General features: G+C 39.6%; 1 protein-coding gene across 1 annotated transcript in view; it reads right to left on the minus strand.

Annotated features, from left to right (window-relative positions):
- The window catches only part of NEU1 (neuraminidase 1), a 33,637-nt gene extending 16,731 nt beyond the window's left edge, over nt 1-16,906 (minus strand). Inside the window, exon 1 of the mRNA XM_060759521.2 lies at nt 16,662-16,906. Coding sequence (XP_060615504.1) covers nt 16,662-16,802 — 141 coding nt within the window. The 5' untranslated portion in view covers nt 16,803-16,906. The remainder of the gene's footprint in view (nt 1-16,661) is intronic.
- Nucleotides 16,907-17,208: the final 302 nt, after the last annotated feature.

The following is a 17,208-nucleotide window of genomic DNA, read 5'->3' on the forward strand; positions in this document are numbered from 1 at the left end:
TGTGTTATGTTTTACAGTTTTTAATGGGGAAGTTAAACATATACTCAACTCACAATTGGAGCTTTGGGTAGCTACTCTTCTCTTAAAGCTCTGCTGTGCCACAAAAATAATAATAATCTGGAATGTAAAATGTATATCACTTTGAATGGGAGGCATGCTTTATTTCCATTGTTATATCTTTCCCTATAATATGTGAAAAACGTTTAAAAAAAGATTTCTAGAAAGCAAATAGGGGCATTTAAAATGACCCTGTAACTATATACAGACAGCGTGGTAGGATGGTTTGAGTGTTGGACTAGGTCAGTGATGGGCAACCTTTTGAGCTTGGTGTGTCAAAATTTTCCAAAAACCTGAGCATAACTTGGAAGGGGTGTCAACTTCGAGGAAAAAAAACCATAATTTTGCAATATTTATAGTTTAAATAAGAAAAATGTATATTCCATGCTGAGTTATGGTGTGAACAATGGTCAAACATGCAGATGTTAAATTTGTAGAGCCTTTTACAAATTTAAGGTGGAATTAGATTGGCTCTTATAAGGTGCACTTCTCTGTATGTGGCCGCATGTGGCCGCGTATCATCGAAAATAGCCATGCGTGTCAGTCCTGACATGCATGTCATAGGTTCACCATCACGGGACTAGGTGGTTCTCAACCTTCCTGATGCCACGACCTCTTAATAGTTTCTCATGTTGTGGTGACCCCCAACCATAATTTTTTTTCATTGCTACTTCACAACTGTAATTTTGCTATTGTTATGAATTGTCATGTAAATATCCGACATGCAAGATGTATTTTAATCCACTGGACCAAATTTGGCACATATACCCAATACACCCAAAATTGAATACTAGTGGAGGTGGGGGGGGGGGTTGATTTTGTCATTTGGGAGTTGTAGTTGCTGGGATTTATAGTTCACCTACAATCAAAGAGCATTCTGAACTCCACCAATTATGGAACTGAACCAGACTTGGCACACAGAACTCCCATGACCAACAGAAAATACTGGGAGGGTTTTCTGGGCATTGACCTTGTGTTTTGGAGTTGTAGTTCACTTACATCCAGAGAGCACTGTGGACTCAAACGATGATAGATCTGGACCAAACTTGACACAAATACTCAATATGCCCAAATTTGAACACCAGTGGAGTTTGAGGAAAATATACCTTGGCATTTGGGAGTTGTAGTTGCTGGGATTAATAGTTCACCTACAACCAATGAGCATTCTGAATCCCACCAACGATAGAATTGGGCCAAACTTCCCACATGGAAACCCCCCCCCCCCCCATGGGCAATAGAAAATACTGTGTTTTCTTAAAAACAGAGGGGTCTTTGGCGACCCCTCTGGCACCCCCTCACAACCTCCCCCCCCTTCCCGAGGTCCAGACCCCCAGGTTGAGAATCACTGGACTAGGGCTTTTGGAGACCAGGGTTCGAATCCTCTCTTAACCATACATTAGGCAACCTTGGGCAAGTCACACTCTCAACCTCAAAAGAATTAAAACATTGGGTTGTTGTAGGTTTTTCTACATCTCTCTGAACAAACATCATGGCACGATTGCCATAAATTGGAAATGTTTTGAAGACATACAACAATGATGCAAGAATCCAAAATATTGCAATATTTTTTTATCTCGACTGAACCACAGACATCTATTGGGTGACCTTGGGCAAGTCACACTCTCTCAGCCTCAGAGGCAGACAAAAGCAATCCTCCTCTTTACAAATCTTGCCAGGTTGTGTAATCTTAAACAATCTGAATACAGCAGCAACATTACCCATCATGGCTGATGAATGTCTTTCAGACAGAAAGCATTCTACTCAGAAGCATTCTTGCCCTGGGTGAAGCCAGAAGCAAAAGGGTGAGGCCCATAATACCAGCAAATATCAGATTATTATAGCTCTTAATGGAAGTAGTAAAGCCTTAGGAGGGGCATTCCAACCTTCAAGGAAGAGGGTGGAGGCTGTACAACTGCAGAGAAGCTGTTAATCATTGTCCTGCCTCCAGGCACAGATAATTTCCCATCTCTATCTGGGAGCTAAAATTGCTGGAAGAAACATTAACAACCTTAGATATGCAGATGATACCACTTTGATGGTCAAAAGCAAGGAGGAGCTGAGGAACCTTCTAATCAAGGTGAAAGAAGAAAGCGTGAAAGCTGGGTTGCAGCTAAACATAAAAAAAAGGATTATGGCAACCAGACTGATTGATAACTGGCAAATAGAGGGAGAAAATGTGGAGGCAGTGACAGACTTTGTATTTCTAGGTGCAAAGATTACTGCAGACGCAGACTGTGGCCAGGAAATCAGAAGACGTTTCCTTCTTGGGAGGAGAGCAATGTCCAATCTCGATAAAATAGTGAAGAGTAGAGACATCACACTGGCAACGAAGATCCAGATAATTAAAGCAATGGTATTCCCTGTAGACACCTACGGATGTGAGAGCTGGTCCATAGGGAAGGCTGAGCGAAGGAAGATCGATGCTTTTAAACTGTGGTGTTGGAGGAAAGTTCTGAGAGTTCTTTGGACCACGAGAAGATCCAACCAGTCCATACTTCAGGAAATAAATCCCAACTGCTCATTGAAGGGGAGGATGTTAGAGGCAAAGATGGAGTAATTTGGCCACTTAATGAGAAGGCAGGAAAGCTTAGAGAAGACAATGATGCTGGGGAAAATGGAAGGAAAAAGGAAGAGGGGCCGACCAAGGGCAAGATGGATGGATGGTATCCTTGAAGTGACTGGCTTGACTTGAAGGAGCTGGGGGTGGTGACGGCCGACAGGGAGCTCTGGCGTGGGCTGGTCCATAAGGTCACAAAGAGTCAGAAGCGACTGAATGAATGAATGACAACGACAACTGGGGGTATTGGGGAATCGCATCTGATATTTCAAGGGGTTCTGGTGTGCTTTGGGTTCCTTTGAAGGTGAAGGTGTCAGAAGCCAGAAGAGTCCATTTGGATACCCTCTTTAGCTGGGAAAACACCTGCTCACCCTTGCTCTCATGGATTGTCTGCTGATCCACCGTTTTCCTGTCCTTCCTTCCTTCCTTCCATCCATCCATCCATCCATCTGCTTTACGCCTGGGAGAAAAATGTCAAGCTGACTGTAACCTTGACTACTTTGTTCCACTGGTGCATTGCCAACCTTTGAAATGCTGAGCAATAATAAACTGCTTCTTACTAATTGCTGGGACTATTTTAAAAAACCTTGGCTTTAACCCTTGGCAAGCTTGTTGTTTTTAAGGCAGCTGAAACATAGGCACACAATGAGTCTACTAAACAAGCAGAATAAACAAGCTGCTTCTTGGATTTTGCTCCGGCGAGGTATTTAGTTTGAATTCCAGCACAATGAAATCTAATAAAACTGGAACCCCTTAAAAAATAAAATAAGAAAATAGAAAATATATTTTCTGCATTTTAGACACTTCATGACAGCAATCCTTCAATTCTGAATAATAAAAGTTACTCAATTCATTCTTCAGTAGTAAAAGAAATGAAAGAGGATTTGAAGTGTAGACACACTGCAAGGAAGCAGACGAAACAATTGATCACATATTCAACTGCTGCAAGAAGATCGCGCAGATGGACTACAAGCAGAGGCACAACACAATTGCTCAGATTATCCATTGGAACTTGTGTCAAAAATATCATTTGACTGCAACAAAGAACTGATGGGATTACAAGCCTTAAAAAGTTATGGAAAATGAACATGGCAAACTACTCTGGGACTTCTGAATTCAGGTTGACAGAGTTTTGGAGCATAATACCTCACAATCGTGGAAAAAAACCAAGTACGGATCGTCGATGTTGCAATCCCAGGCGAAAGCAGGATTGACAAGAAGCAACTGGAAAAGCTTACACAATATGAGGATTTGAAGATAGAAATACAAAGACTCCGGCACAAGCTAGTAAAGGTGGTCCCAGTGGTGATCGGCAAACTGGGTGCAGTGCCTAAAGTCCTTGGCCTGCACTCAAAAACAATTGGTGCTGACAAAATTACCATCTGTCAGGTGCAAAAGGCCACCCTACTTGGATCTGCACACATTATTCGCCAATAAGTCACACAGTCCTAGACACTTGGGAAGTGTCTGATGTGTGATCAAATACAAAAGCCAGCATAGTGATCCTGGTTGCTGTGTATGAATCTTGTTGTGTATCATCATCATCATCATCATCATCATCGGAGTGACATATAGTTTTGTTTACCATCCCTTTTTAAAAATATTGTCTTACTAACTCAATAAGCAAATAACATTTGGAGAATCCAGATCTCACTGTCAGCCTGATTCAGCTAAAAGGATCAGATGGCAGGTTAAACTGGTCTCATATTTGCTTAAACTTTGGGAAATGGTTGCAGGCACAGGACAAGCAGAATCAATGGGTGCATGTGACCTCAGGAACAGAGGGGGGGATAAGAGACCAATGCTGCAAAGGATAGAGCACAAAGCAGAGAGGATGTGAACTCTCTCCTTCTGGTGGAAACCAAGCATGCATCAAACGCCTGGTTGACTCATAAGGGATGTGACTGACGCACACATACACATGAAAAAAGCCACAGAGCCATTTCTTATTAACTGCCATCAAGCTGACTTCGAGTTATGTATTTCATATTTCTAGGTATGGTTGTGAAAGCTGGACAGTGAAGACAACCAATAGGAGAAAAAAATAAATCCATTTCAAAAGTGGGACTGGGGGAGACCACTGAAGGTTTACATAACATATTTTTTTAGTGTCAGGAGTGACTTGAGAAACTGCAAGTCGCTTCTGGTGTGAGAGAATTGGCCGTCTGCAAGGACATTGCTCAGGGGACACCCGGATGTTTTGATGTTTTACCATCCTTGTGGGAGGCTTTTCTCATGTCCCCGGATGGGGAGCTGGAACTAACAGGGGGAGCTCATTCATGCTCTCCCCAGATTTGAACCTGCGACCTATCGGTCTTCAGTCCTGCCGGCACAAGAGTTTAAATATCATGCAGAAAGTTGGATTAGACTCGGAGGAAGTAGGCATGAAAATTATGGGGGGGAAAACATCAATAATAGTTTATGGTTTTTTATAAAATCAGTTATCAATGTGCTGATCATGTGATATTTGAAGCAGATTAGAGTCAGAAGAAGGGAGTGTGAAAAGTAGAGGAATAATTGCTTTCTTTAAAAACTTTTCCCAAAATTTGGGGGTCCCAAGATTGGTTTAGTGAGTAAACTAAGTTTACAAGACTTACAATGGAAGCTAGTCTTGAGCTTTACCTTTTGCTAGTGCTTTCGGGGAAATATTTACATTTCTGTTATTTACATTTCAGTAAATATTTACATAAATATTTACATTGTATTTATGTAAATATTTACATTTGTATTTATGTAAATATTAACATGTATACTTGTGTTTCGTGCTGTTTGTCATTAATTCTGTTTTAATGTTTGTATATTTCTATATTTGAAATTGGATACTGATGCTTTTACGTCGAGCCGCTTTGAGTTCCCTTTGGGGAGATAAAGCGGGGTACAAATAAATACAATGATAATAATATGCAGTGATTTCAAGGAACAGCACCATGTATAATAAAGTAAAAACTACTTTCAAAGTAAGGACTGCACAATTAAACAGGAAATAACACTTTCAAACTGGGAACAGATTTTTTTTTCAAATTTTGTTACATAATGTAATCAAGACATTGGAATGGTTCAATATTTTCTAGTCATCAGAATGGAAACTGGAGCCAAGAAATTAGCAGAAGACATGGAAGCGCAGCAATGAAGGAACTAGGCAAGATCCTGAAGAGTCAAGAAATATAATTGGGTAGTAAAGTTTGAACAGCCCATGGCAAGGTATTTCTTATTCCTGCTGATGGTAATGAAAGCTGGAAAGTGAAGACAACAGCAGAAAGGAAGAAAATCAACTCCTTTGAAATGCAGTGCCCGAGGAGAGTTCTGTGGATTGTTTGAAAGACAAAGAAATGGGTCCTAGAGCAAATCAAGCCTGAACTCTCCCTAGAAGCCAAGATGACTCAAGTGATATCATGCGAAAACATGACTCACTGGAAAAGACAATAATGTTTGGCAAGGTAGCAGGCAGTCGAGAAATGAGGACAATCTCCTTCCAGATGGACAGGCTCAATCAAAGAAAGAAGATATCCAAATCTGCAGGGCTGTTCATTATAATGGGGTGCCTCGGAGGTCTTTCGTTCATGAGATCAAAGTCAATTTGGGGGCACCTAACACCAACAATTGAGTGTTTTACAAGGCTAGTAAATTGGGTTATTGATTTTTGTGAACCCTCCCGTACATTGGATGCTGGGTTCCCATTTGTCACAGGTTTACAAAATTGAAAATTACAAGTATTTAAAAATGTGTGTCAGTTCACAAACAAGATGCAGGCTGGGTAGTTGTGAGTTTTCCAGGCTGTGTGGCCATGTTCCAGAAGCATTGTCTCCTGACCTTTCACCTGCATCTATGGCAGGCATCCTCAGAGGTTGCGATGTCTGTTGGAAACTAGGAAAATGAGGTTTATATATCTGTGGGATATACAGGGTAAGAGAAAGAACTCTTGTCTGTTTGAGGTAGGTGTGAACGTTTCAACTGGCCACCTTGATTAGCATTTAATGGCCTAGCAGTTTTCAAGGTCTGGCTTCTTACTGCCTGGGGGAAATCCTTTGTTGGGAAGTGATTAGCTGACCTTGACACCTTCACCATTTGAAGCCATGGAGGAGGAGAACTAAACAAGGTGAACTGAGCCACCTAAACTGGGCCCTACAGGCCAATGAAGACTCTACCACAGGCATCTTGTCTTGATTTCCCCTGTTTTTGAGTGTTGTTTTTTATTTACTTTTATAATTTTTGAGTTTTTTAGTACTGGTAGCCAGATTTTGTTCATTTACATGGTTTCTTTCTTTCTGTTGAAATTGTCCACATACTTGTGGATTTCAATGGCTTCTCTTTGTAGTCTGATATGGTAGTTGTTAGAGTGGCCCAGCATTTCTTTGTTCTCAAATAATATGCTGTGTCCAGGTTGGTTCTCAGGTTGAGGTAGTCTGCAGTGCCTTTCATGTTCCTTGATGCGTGTTTGCACAATGCTGCTGTGTTTGGTGGTCCCTATGTAGAATTGTCCACAGCTGTAAGTTATACGGTAGACTCCTGCAGAAGTGAGAGGATCCCTCTTGTCCTTTGCTGAATGTAGCATTTGTTGGATTTTCTTGGTGGGTCTGTAGGGGGTTTGTATGTTGTGTTTCCTCATCAGCTTCCCTATGCGGTTAGTGGTTCCCTTGATGTATTGCAAGAATACTTTTCCTCTGGTGGATCTTCGTCTGGACTCTTGTGGCTTGTTCTCGATCTGGCAGCTCTTCTGATGTCTGTGGTGGAGTCTTCACTGGCCTGTAGGGCCCAGTTTAGGTGGCTCAGTTCACCTTGTTTAGTTCTTCTCCTCCATGGCTTCGAATGATGAAGGTGTCATCCACCGTTTTCCAAGTTTCCAACAGACCTTACAACCTCTCATAGATGTGGGCAAAATGTCAGGAGAGAACGATTCTGGAACATGGCTATACAACCCAGAAAACTCACAACAACTCAGTTACTCCGGCCATGAAAGCCTTCGAGAATATGCAGACTGACTGCATTGTACTTTTAGCATCAGCTTTTCCTTAAAGGCATGGATAGAACTTAAAGACCTCACACCAAAGAGAAAGCATCCACATATTTGTAGTTACAAGGAGGTTTCTAATCTCCTAAAAGCAGATTAGAAATTAAACAAATGCCTTGCTTTGGTTGACCAAGAGGTCTCTTGCTATCACTATCATGTCTTATGTAGTGAACTCTTTCAACAGATTGATATAGGAAGGTTAATGTTTAAACAATCCCCGATAGAAGAAGCGCAAGGAATAGGAGTGAACTTAAATCTAGTTGAAGGACATCTATGTTGACGATTTTAGGATAACATGGCACATAGCTAAAAATTTCTGAAAATGCCCCAAAAGAAATAACACTATGTAACACTATTTTTGTTCCTAGGTTATAAATGACATTTCCTAATTGGTTATGTCATTAAAAACATGGAAAATGTTTATTAAATTGCAAAATACTTTGTTTTTGCAGGACATCCTGCAGCACATTTTGCTATAGTTTTCCAGTGAATATCTCATAGAGTCTCAACCAATTCAAAATAGTTTGTGGCAGCTGCAGAAACAAAGTTTCTAGAATCTAACAACTTCTTTCAAAGTTAAGTACCACACAATTAAACAAGAAGTAACACTTTCAAGACAGGAACTTTTTTTTCAATTTTTGTTACATAGTATAATAGAAAATATATTGGGTTGTTTTGAGATTTCCAGGCTGTATGGCCATGTTCCAGAAGCATTCTCTCCTAACGTTTCACCTGCATCTATGGCAGGCATCCTCAGAGGTTGTGAGGTCTGTTGGAAACTAGGCAAGTGGGGTTTATATATCTGTGGGAAGTCCAGGGTGGGAGAAAGAACCCCTGTCTATCTGAGGTAGGTGTGAATGTTTCAATTGCCACCTTGATTAGCATTTAATGGTCTAGCAGTTTCAAGGTCCGACTTCTTACTGCCTGGGGGACTCCTTTGTTGGGAGGTGATTAGCTGGCCCTGATTGTTTCTTGTCTGGAATTCTCCTGTTTTTTGAGTGTTGTTCTTTATTTACTGTCCTGATTTTAGAGTTTTTTAAAATACTGGCAGCCAGATTTTGTTCATTTTCACGGTTTCATCCTTTCTGTTGAAATTGTCCACATGCTTGTGGATTTCAATGGCTTCTCTGTGTAGTCTGATATGGTGGTTGTTAGAGTGGTTCAGCATTTCGGCATGGCTTCTGCAACATGGCCATGTTGTTGTTCATTCGTTCAGTTGTTTCCGACTCTTCGTGACTTCATGGACCAGTCCATGCCAGAGCTCCTTGTCAGTCGTCACCACCCCCAGCTCCTTCAAGGTCATACAGCCCGGAAAACTCACAATAACCCAGTGATTCCGGCCATGAAAGCCTTCAACAATACAGAAAATATATTGCTTTCATAAATGAGGTAGAAAAATATAACGAGAGAATATTTTAAATAAAAGCACCCTACTGCATGTTTTGTTTTTAGCTACTTTAAAATGCATTTTAGGAATTAGGACAGCATAAGTATTAGACTGGGATATCTAACCTAGGTCAGCCCTGGAGGAGAAACTGCCAAGGAATCCAGGTGCTGTAGGCTAATTTCAGAGTAGGGAATTGGCAAAACTGCCTAAGAAAACTCTATGAAATTTGCAGGGTTTTCATATATCTATTCTTTATCTCTTCAGGCAGGCTTGCCCGGTCAACTTTAATCATTAATTTTAAACTTGCGTCTTGTGTTCACTATACTTTAATCTTTGTTCTGTGCATTTTATATAATGTTAATGGTGATTAATTGTTTTTATCTATGTTGCAACCCACCTCAAGCGACAAGAAGAGGCAGCTAAGAAATAATAATAATAAGAAGAAGAAGAAGAAGAAGAAGAAGAAGAAGTTGTCAAAGGCTTTTATGGCTGAAATCACTGGGTAGCTGTAAGTTTTTCGGGCTGTATGGCCAGGTTCCAGAAGCATTCTCTCCTGATGTTTCACCTGCATCTGTGGCAGGCATCCTCAGAGGTTGTGAGGTCTGTTGGAAACTAGGAAAATTGGGTTTATATATCTGTGGAATGTCCAGGGTCGGAGAAAGAACTCTTGTCTGTTTGAGGTAGATGTGAATGTTTCAATTGGCCACCTTGATTAGCATTGAATAGCCTAGCAGTTTTAAAAGTGCTGCTTCTTACTTCCTGGGGAATCCTTTGTAGAGAGGTGATTAGCTGTCCCTGATTGTTTCTTGTCTGGAGCTCCCTGTCTTTATTTACTGTTATGGTTTTAGAGTTTTTTTAAAAAATACTGGTAGCAACTCACAAACACAACTCTGAGGATGCCTGTCAATAGATGCAGGCGAAATGACAGGAGAGAATGCTTCTGGAACATGGCCATACAGCCCGGAAAACTTACAGCCACCCAATAATAATAATAATAATAATAATAATAATAATAATAATAAATCAATGTTCGACAAATGTGGCTGAGCTATGCCTTCCTGCAGTCCTGCCCAGCCTAACTGGTAGTGGGTATCATTTTTTAAAAAACCATCATCATATCTTTATTTATATCCCACCCACTCGAGACAGTTTACAAAACAGCAGCAATGCAAGCAGGACAACAAAATAAATAAATAAAAATAAAGCAATAATGTAATCTATATAAGATACACTAAAAAATAAAAGATAAATATAACATAAAGGAGGTCAAATGAAAACGTAACAATAAACATAACAAAGGTTAAAAATAAGAAGTTAAATCAATGTGTTTTAACTTCTTAAAGCCTATGTGTTTTGTACCCTAGTGATCAGAGATTAATGGGCAAGGAAAAAATGAGGAATATCCAGTTTTAAGAAACTGAAGCGAAACTGGCCTGGGAGCAGGGGTTATTTTCCTTCTAATTTTCACTTCCCCATTACTCTCGATCTTTCAGTGTGATTCTCATGTCTCCATGGAGGAAAAAACTTTATTTACAACAACTGTTTTTTATAGTTAGGGGTGGAATTCATAGGCACAAAGGAAGGTATGAACAATTTGCATTTCATTTTGTTATATGATCGGGAAAACATGGGCAGATGATGGTGGTAGCATTGCTCTTGTGTGCCTACAAATTTCTTACCTACAAGAACCCTATGACATTGAGGCGTTTTTTGGCAAGAAAGGTTCAGAAGATTGCCATTGTGTCTTTCTGAGATTGAGAGAGTGTGACCTCCCCATAGTCTCCCAGTGGGTTTCGTGACTGAGCAGGGATTCGAAGCCTGGTCTCTAGAGTCATAGCCCAATGCTCAAACCACTACATTCATGCATCAAAGACAGTAGCTGAGACATTAAAAATAATGTCTTACTATAGTAGCTCATTGTGAAAAAATACCTTATTTATATTTATATAAGACTTATAGTATTAGATAGAGTATCCTCTGCAGATATGGGAGTCCTACCATAATATAATAAGTATATGCCACTTCAAGACTTATAGTATTAGATAGAGTATCCTCTGCAGATATGGGAGTCCTACCGTAAAACAATAAGTATATGCCACTTTCCACATATATTACTGCAATTCCTTTATTTCTATACAAACATCTCTAAAAATGGGTTGTATCTTAGGATCACAAGTGTATCTTACGTATTATTTGTTGCTGATGGTGGTATTGACATTAGGGTACGTATAACAATTGATGGTGTCTCATAGTTAGAGAAATAATAAGGTAAAGGTTTTCCCCAGCCATTAAGTCCAGTTGTATCTCACTCTGGGGGTTGGTGCTCATCTCCATTTCTAAGCCGAAGAACTGGCATTGTCCATAGACACCTCCAAGATCATGTGGCCAGCATGACTGCATAGAGCGCCGTTACCTTCCCGCCAAAGCAGTATCTATTGAGTTACTCACATTTACATGTTTTCGAACTGCTGGGTTGGCAGAAACGGGGGTTAACAGTGGGAGCTCATCCTGTTTTTGAACCGGCGACCTTTCGATCAGCAAGTTCAGCAGCTCAGCGGTTTAATCCACTGAGCCACCGGGAGCTCCAAAATATGGTAACTGCATAAATGTAAGTCCAAAAAGTATATTCTGCTGATACAGGAGTCGTACTATAATACAATTAAGTATATCAAATACATGCCCTATGAAGAGTGGTTTAAAGAGTTGCTAGCAGAAGAGAAGATTGAGAGAGAACATGATAGCCATGTATAAATATCCGAAAGGCTGTGGTAAAGGAGACAAAGAGTCTTATAGATTTAAAGCTCACAGACCACAAAAAGATATGAAATGACCTCCATTCAAAAACCTACAAAGTTCTACATTGCGTATCTCGCAATGTGGACCTATCTGGGTCAAAAAGCTCCTCTAAAGAGGGTTTCCTTTTGATCTTACCACCATCAAAACCACAATTGGTGAGAGGATTTATTAATGCCTGCCAGCCAGTAAAACTAGATTGGCCCTCTATTTATTTTTCTTTCCACTGCCAGGCAAAGAATTCCTTGTTTACCCAAGACTTTGCTTGTTCACTGAATGCAGCACAACCTTAAACTAGGGCATGCCATGTATTTTACCATTATCACGATGTTTTGAATACTTTTAAAGTTTCTGTAAGTCAATGCCTTTTTAACGCAACTGCTTATTATAGACTACGTGTTGCTGTGGCCCAGTCTGTGTATATGATTTTTGTGTGTATATATGTGTGTTTGCATGTATATATGCATGTGTGTGTGTGGTTTTACGCATGCATTGTAATGTATTTCTTTCTTCCTTTTTTTGCTTTTTAAGTCTCTTCTGTTGTGTTTTTCAGGGTTTTTATGAGTGATGGTCACTTGTTGGCCTGAGAGATGTCTTGTGTCCAAACTTGATGTCAATTCATCCAGCGGTTTTTGAGTTATGTTAATCCCACAAACAAACATTACATTTTTATTTATATAGAATGGGAGAAAGGCAGGATATATATTAATTTAAATTTAATTATAGTACATTTAAATATTTTTAAACCCTCAAGATTAGAAGTTACTTGATACTATGACTATAGAAACAAGAATGGCTACATGGATGAATAGAGGAGGACTGAAAATCCCTTTGGTCTGAATCCTATTTTGTGTATTCAAATTGGCTAGTGAAATTCCCTCCTTAGGCAAGGAGTACTCCGGTGCCATCTACACTGATCATATAATCTAGTTCCTGAATGCAGATTATCTGCTTTAAACTGGATTATATGGCAGTCTAGGTTAATAACCTTCATTCAGAAACCGGCTTATATGATCAGTGGAGATGGCCAGTTTCTTCCTCTGAAATATAACAGACAGTATGGGTTAGTCCAAATGGAGTAGCCACATATAGAATGCATCTATACTGTAGAATTAATGCAGTTTGGCCTCACTTATTACTTCATCACACTAGAGAATGAATCCATTTTAAATCCGGTTTCTGCCTCCTGCAGAATTCTGGGGTTTGTAGTTTAGGGAGATTGTTAAAGTCCTTAGTTAGAATCATAGAATCATAGAATCAAAGAGTTGGAAGAGACCTCATGGGCCATCCAGTCCAACCCCCTGCCAAGAAGCAGGAATATTGCATTCAAATCACCCCTGACAGATGGCCATCCAGCCTCTGCTTAAAAGCTTCCAAAGAAGGAGCCTCCACCACACTCCGGGGCAGAGAGTTCCACTGCTGAACGTCTCTCACAGTCAGGAAGTTCTTCCTAATGTTCAGATGGAATCTCCTCTCTTGTAGTTTGAAGCCATTGTTCCGCGTCCTAGTCTCCAAGGAAGCAGAAAACAAGCTTACTCCCTCCTCCCTGTGGCTTCCTCTCACATATTTATACATGGCTATCATATCTCCTCTCAGCCTTCTCTTCTTCAGGCTAAACATGCCCAGTTCCCTAAGCCGTTCCTCGTAGGGCTTGTTCTCCAGACCCTTGATCATTTTAGTCGCTCTCCTCTGGACACATTCCAGTTCTATGGCTCAATGCTATGGAATCCTGGGGTTTGTAATTTAGTAAGGTACCAGCACTCTTTGGCAGAGAAGGCCTTGTAAAACTACAACTGCCATGGCTTAATGCTAGAGAATCCTGGGAATTGTAGTTTGCGGAAGGTAAAGACCCTGTAAAACTGCAGCTCCCATGATTCCATAGCATTGACCCATGGCTGTTGAAGTGTGGTCAAACTGCATTCATTATATAGTGTAGATATACCTTGTGTCTCTTGTTGATTAACCCCTTGATTAGATGGTCTGTCTAATGATGATAGAACCATACAGGTTCAGTGCCTCTTGTGTTTTGGATTTCGGAATATCTACATTTACATAGATATCGATCGTGAGATATCACATAAACGGGATGCAAATCTCAATGCAAACTTCAATTACCTTTCATATACTCCTTCTTAGACATATACATAGCCTGAGGGTAACTTTATACAATATTTTAAATATTTAATTATGAATGCAAGCAAAGCTGTCATTATGAAGGTGTGTCTATAACAGGCTTAGGCAAACCTGGGCTCTCCAGGGGTTTTGGACTCCAATTCCCGCAATTCCTAACAGTCCAAAACACCTGGAGGGCCCAAGTTTGCCCATGCCTGGTCAACACTGTAGATCGAATGCAGTTTGACACCCCTTGAACTGTCCTTGTTCAGTGCTATGGTCTCAAGAGAGTTGGAGTTATACAAGGTGTTTATTCTCTGCAATTGTCCTCAGAAGCACTTTACTACCTGTTAGGTTGGTCTCCCTACATTCTCTTTTAAAACCCTCCTGCTTAGATACATCTTACCTCTGTTCACGTCCAGTGTTTATTTTTAAAAATTTAATTTATTACATCTGGCCCAGCCATAAGGTTTTAAATTCTCTGTGTTATTGTTTATATGTGAGTTATATTAATTGTACTGTTTTATTTGCTTGCTGTTTTGTTTTTACTGATGTGTTGTTGGGCTTGCCCTCATGTAAGCTGCCCCGAGTTCCCTTGGGGAGATGGCGGCGGGGTATAAATAAAGTTGTTATTATTATTATTATTATTATTATTATTATTTATCCTTCTCTGCCAAAGAGTGGTAGTGCCTCACCAAACTACAAACCCTTGGTTTCCACAGTCTGCAGCCGTGGAAGTTAAGTGTAAATCTGCATTAATTCTACAGTGTAGATATATTTGTTTGTATTTATGTACAGGGCCGCAGTGGCGCAGTGGGTTGAACTACTAAGCTGCAGAACTTGCTGACCAGAAGGTCAGCGGTTCGAATCCACGGGATGAGGTGATCTTCCACTGTTTAATTATCGTATCAGGAACGAACTGTTAGGCCCAGCTTCTGCCAACCTAGCAGTTCGAAAACATGCAAATGTGAGTAGATCAATAGGTACTGCTTCGGTGGGAAGGTAATGGCTCTCCATGCAGTCATGCCAGCCACATGATCTTTCCAGTGTCTAAGTACAACGCCGGCTCTTCAGCTTAGAAATGGAGATGTGTACCAACACCCAGAGTCGGACTCGACTAGACTAAATGTCAAGGAGAAACCTTTACCTTTATGGTTGTTGTTTTTTAGGGGGGGGGGGAGGTTGTATTTATGGCTATATCAAGGCACTGAATGTTTGACTTTTTCATTTTTGTTTGTTGGAATCTGCCCTGAGTCTCCTCGGGGAGACAGGGTGGAATATAAATAAAGTTTTACTATTATTATTATTATTATTATTATTATTATTATTACCCATTTGGGGGTATTTTGGATTTGGAGATTCAAGCTGTATTTTAGAGCTGCTCTAGCGGGTTAGACAAATCTGGTTGGGATTTGGCCCCATTTAACTTCTTTGGGAAGGCAACAAGACAGAGTTCCAGTGAATGTTTAATCTAGATTTTAATAGTGTTGGTGTTTCAATCTTTCTTCTCTCTCTCTCTCTCTCTCTATATATATATACATATATACACACATATAAAATGCAGTATATATATTCTTATGGTCCTTTATTTTAACTACAGGGTGTTCCAAATGTCACTATACACAGGGAAACTGGAGCAAAATGTACAAATAATTCAATACAAAACATATAAATTAAAATTTAAAAATATGTAAGAACTATATTAATACAAAAATATGAAAAATAAAATAAAATATGCATTTTTTATTTCTTTATTTCCTATGTATGGAGGCTTTTGGGACACTCTGTATGAAGCTGTAGATAAATGTACAAAATAAATTACAATTAAAATGATGACATACAAAAATATAATAAAATATTCAATAAATTGTATTGTCATGGCTGGAGTCACTAGGTTCTTGTGGGTTTTTTCGGGCTATATGGCCATGTTCTAGAGGCATTTTCTCCTGACGTTTCGCCTGCAATTTATATGAAATATCCCTTTGTTATTTTTTCCTACGTATGGAGGCTTTTGGGACACTTTGTATGAAGCTGTAGCTCAATGTACAAAATGAATAACTATACAAAATATATAAATCCCAATTAAAATGATAAAAAATATATAAATAAATATTAAAAACATTAAAAACATTAAATATGTATTTGGGGGGGGGTTTCTATAGAGGGAGGCTTTGGGGACACTGTATGAAGCTGGAGATAAACATACAAAATTACACAAAATATATAAATCACAATTAAAATGATAAAATAAAAGAAATATATATAATAAAATATATAAAATATAAATATTAAAAGTATGTTTTGTTATTTTTCTCTCTCTCTGTATGAAGGCTCTGTATGAAGCTGTAGATCAATGTAGAAAAGGATTAATTATGCAAAATATATAAATTGCAATTAATATCATAAAATAAAATAAATATATATAATAAAATATATAAAATATAAATATTAAATATATGTTTTGTTGTTTTCTCTCTCTCTGTGTATAAAGGCTTTTGGGACACTCTGTATGAAGCTGTAGATCAATGTAGAAAAGGATTAATTATGCAAAATATATAAATTGCAATTAAAATGATTCAAATACCAAGAAATATAATAAAATATTAAATATTAAAAATATATAATATTCTTTTTTGACCATTATGGAGACTTTTGGGACACTCTGTGTGTATTTTTAACTATTTACTCTGCTTGGTTGGCAGCAAATAAATATTATTATTATTGTTGTTGATATTGTAATTATTTACCTGGTCAGGAGAGGCCACTCCAAGTACATCCCAGCAGCACAGGCCCAGCACTAGCAGCGCCCCTAAGCAGAAGCCCCTCCGTGCCAACACAAGGCTATTCCAGGGCTGGGATCTCCTCTTGGGATCACGTCCGGCTCTCATAGTCTCGACCGACTGGATCCCCCTCGACCAACTCAAAAAAGGGACGCTTCCCCTTTAAGAGCGCCTCCTCTCCCTCCCTCCCCGCTGGCTCTGTTTGTTCTAATAGACTGTAGCAACCCTTGGGAACGCCCCAGATCAGAGGAGCGCATCTGATTGGCTGGATCGAAGAGGGGAGGAGTCAGCCCAAGCAGACGTCAGAGAAAAATCACGTGAGCCAACCAGGAAGTGAAAGGCACATTCAGGGGGCTGCGGAAACGCGAGACTTCAATTCCCAGAAGCCTCAATCACCTGGAGGAATTTTCAGGAATTCTGGGAAATGGAGTCCAAAACTCTTACTGGCCCCTAAGGTTAGAATTAGAATCATAGAATCAAAGAGCTGGAAGAGACCTCATGGGCCATCCAGTCC

Source organism: Anolis sagrei, chromosome 2 (genome assembly GCF_037176765.1).
Source record: "Anolis sagrei isolate rAnoSag1 chromosome 2, rAnoSag1.mat, whole genome shotgun sequence".
In the NCBI taxonomy this organism is placed as follows: Eukaryota; Metazoa; Chordata; class Lepidosauria; order Squamata; family Dactyloidae; genus Anolis; species Anolis sagrei.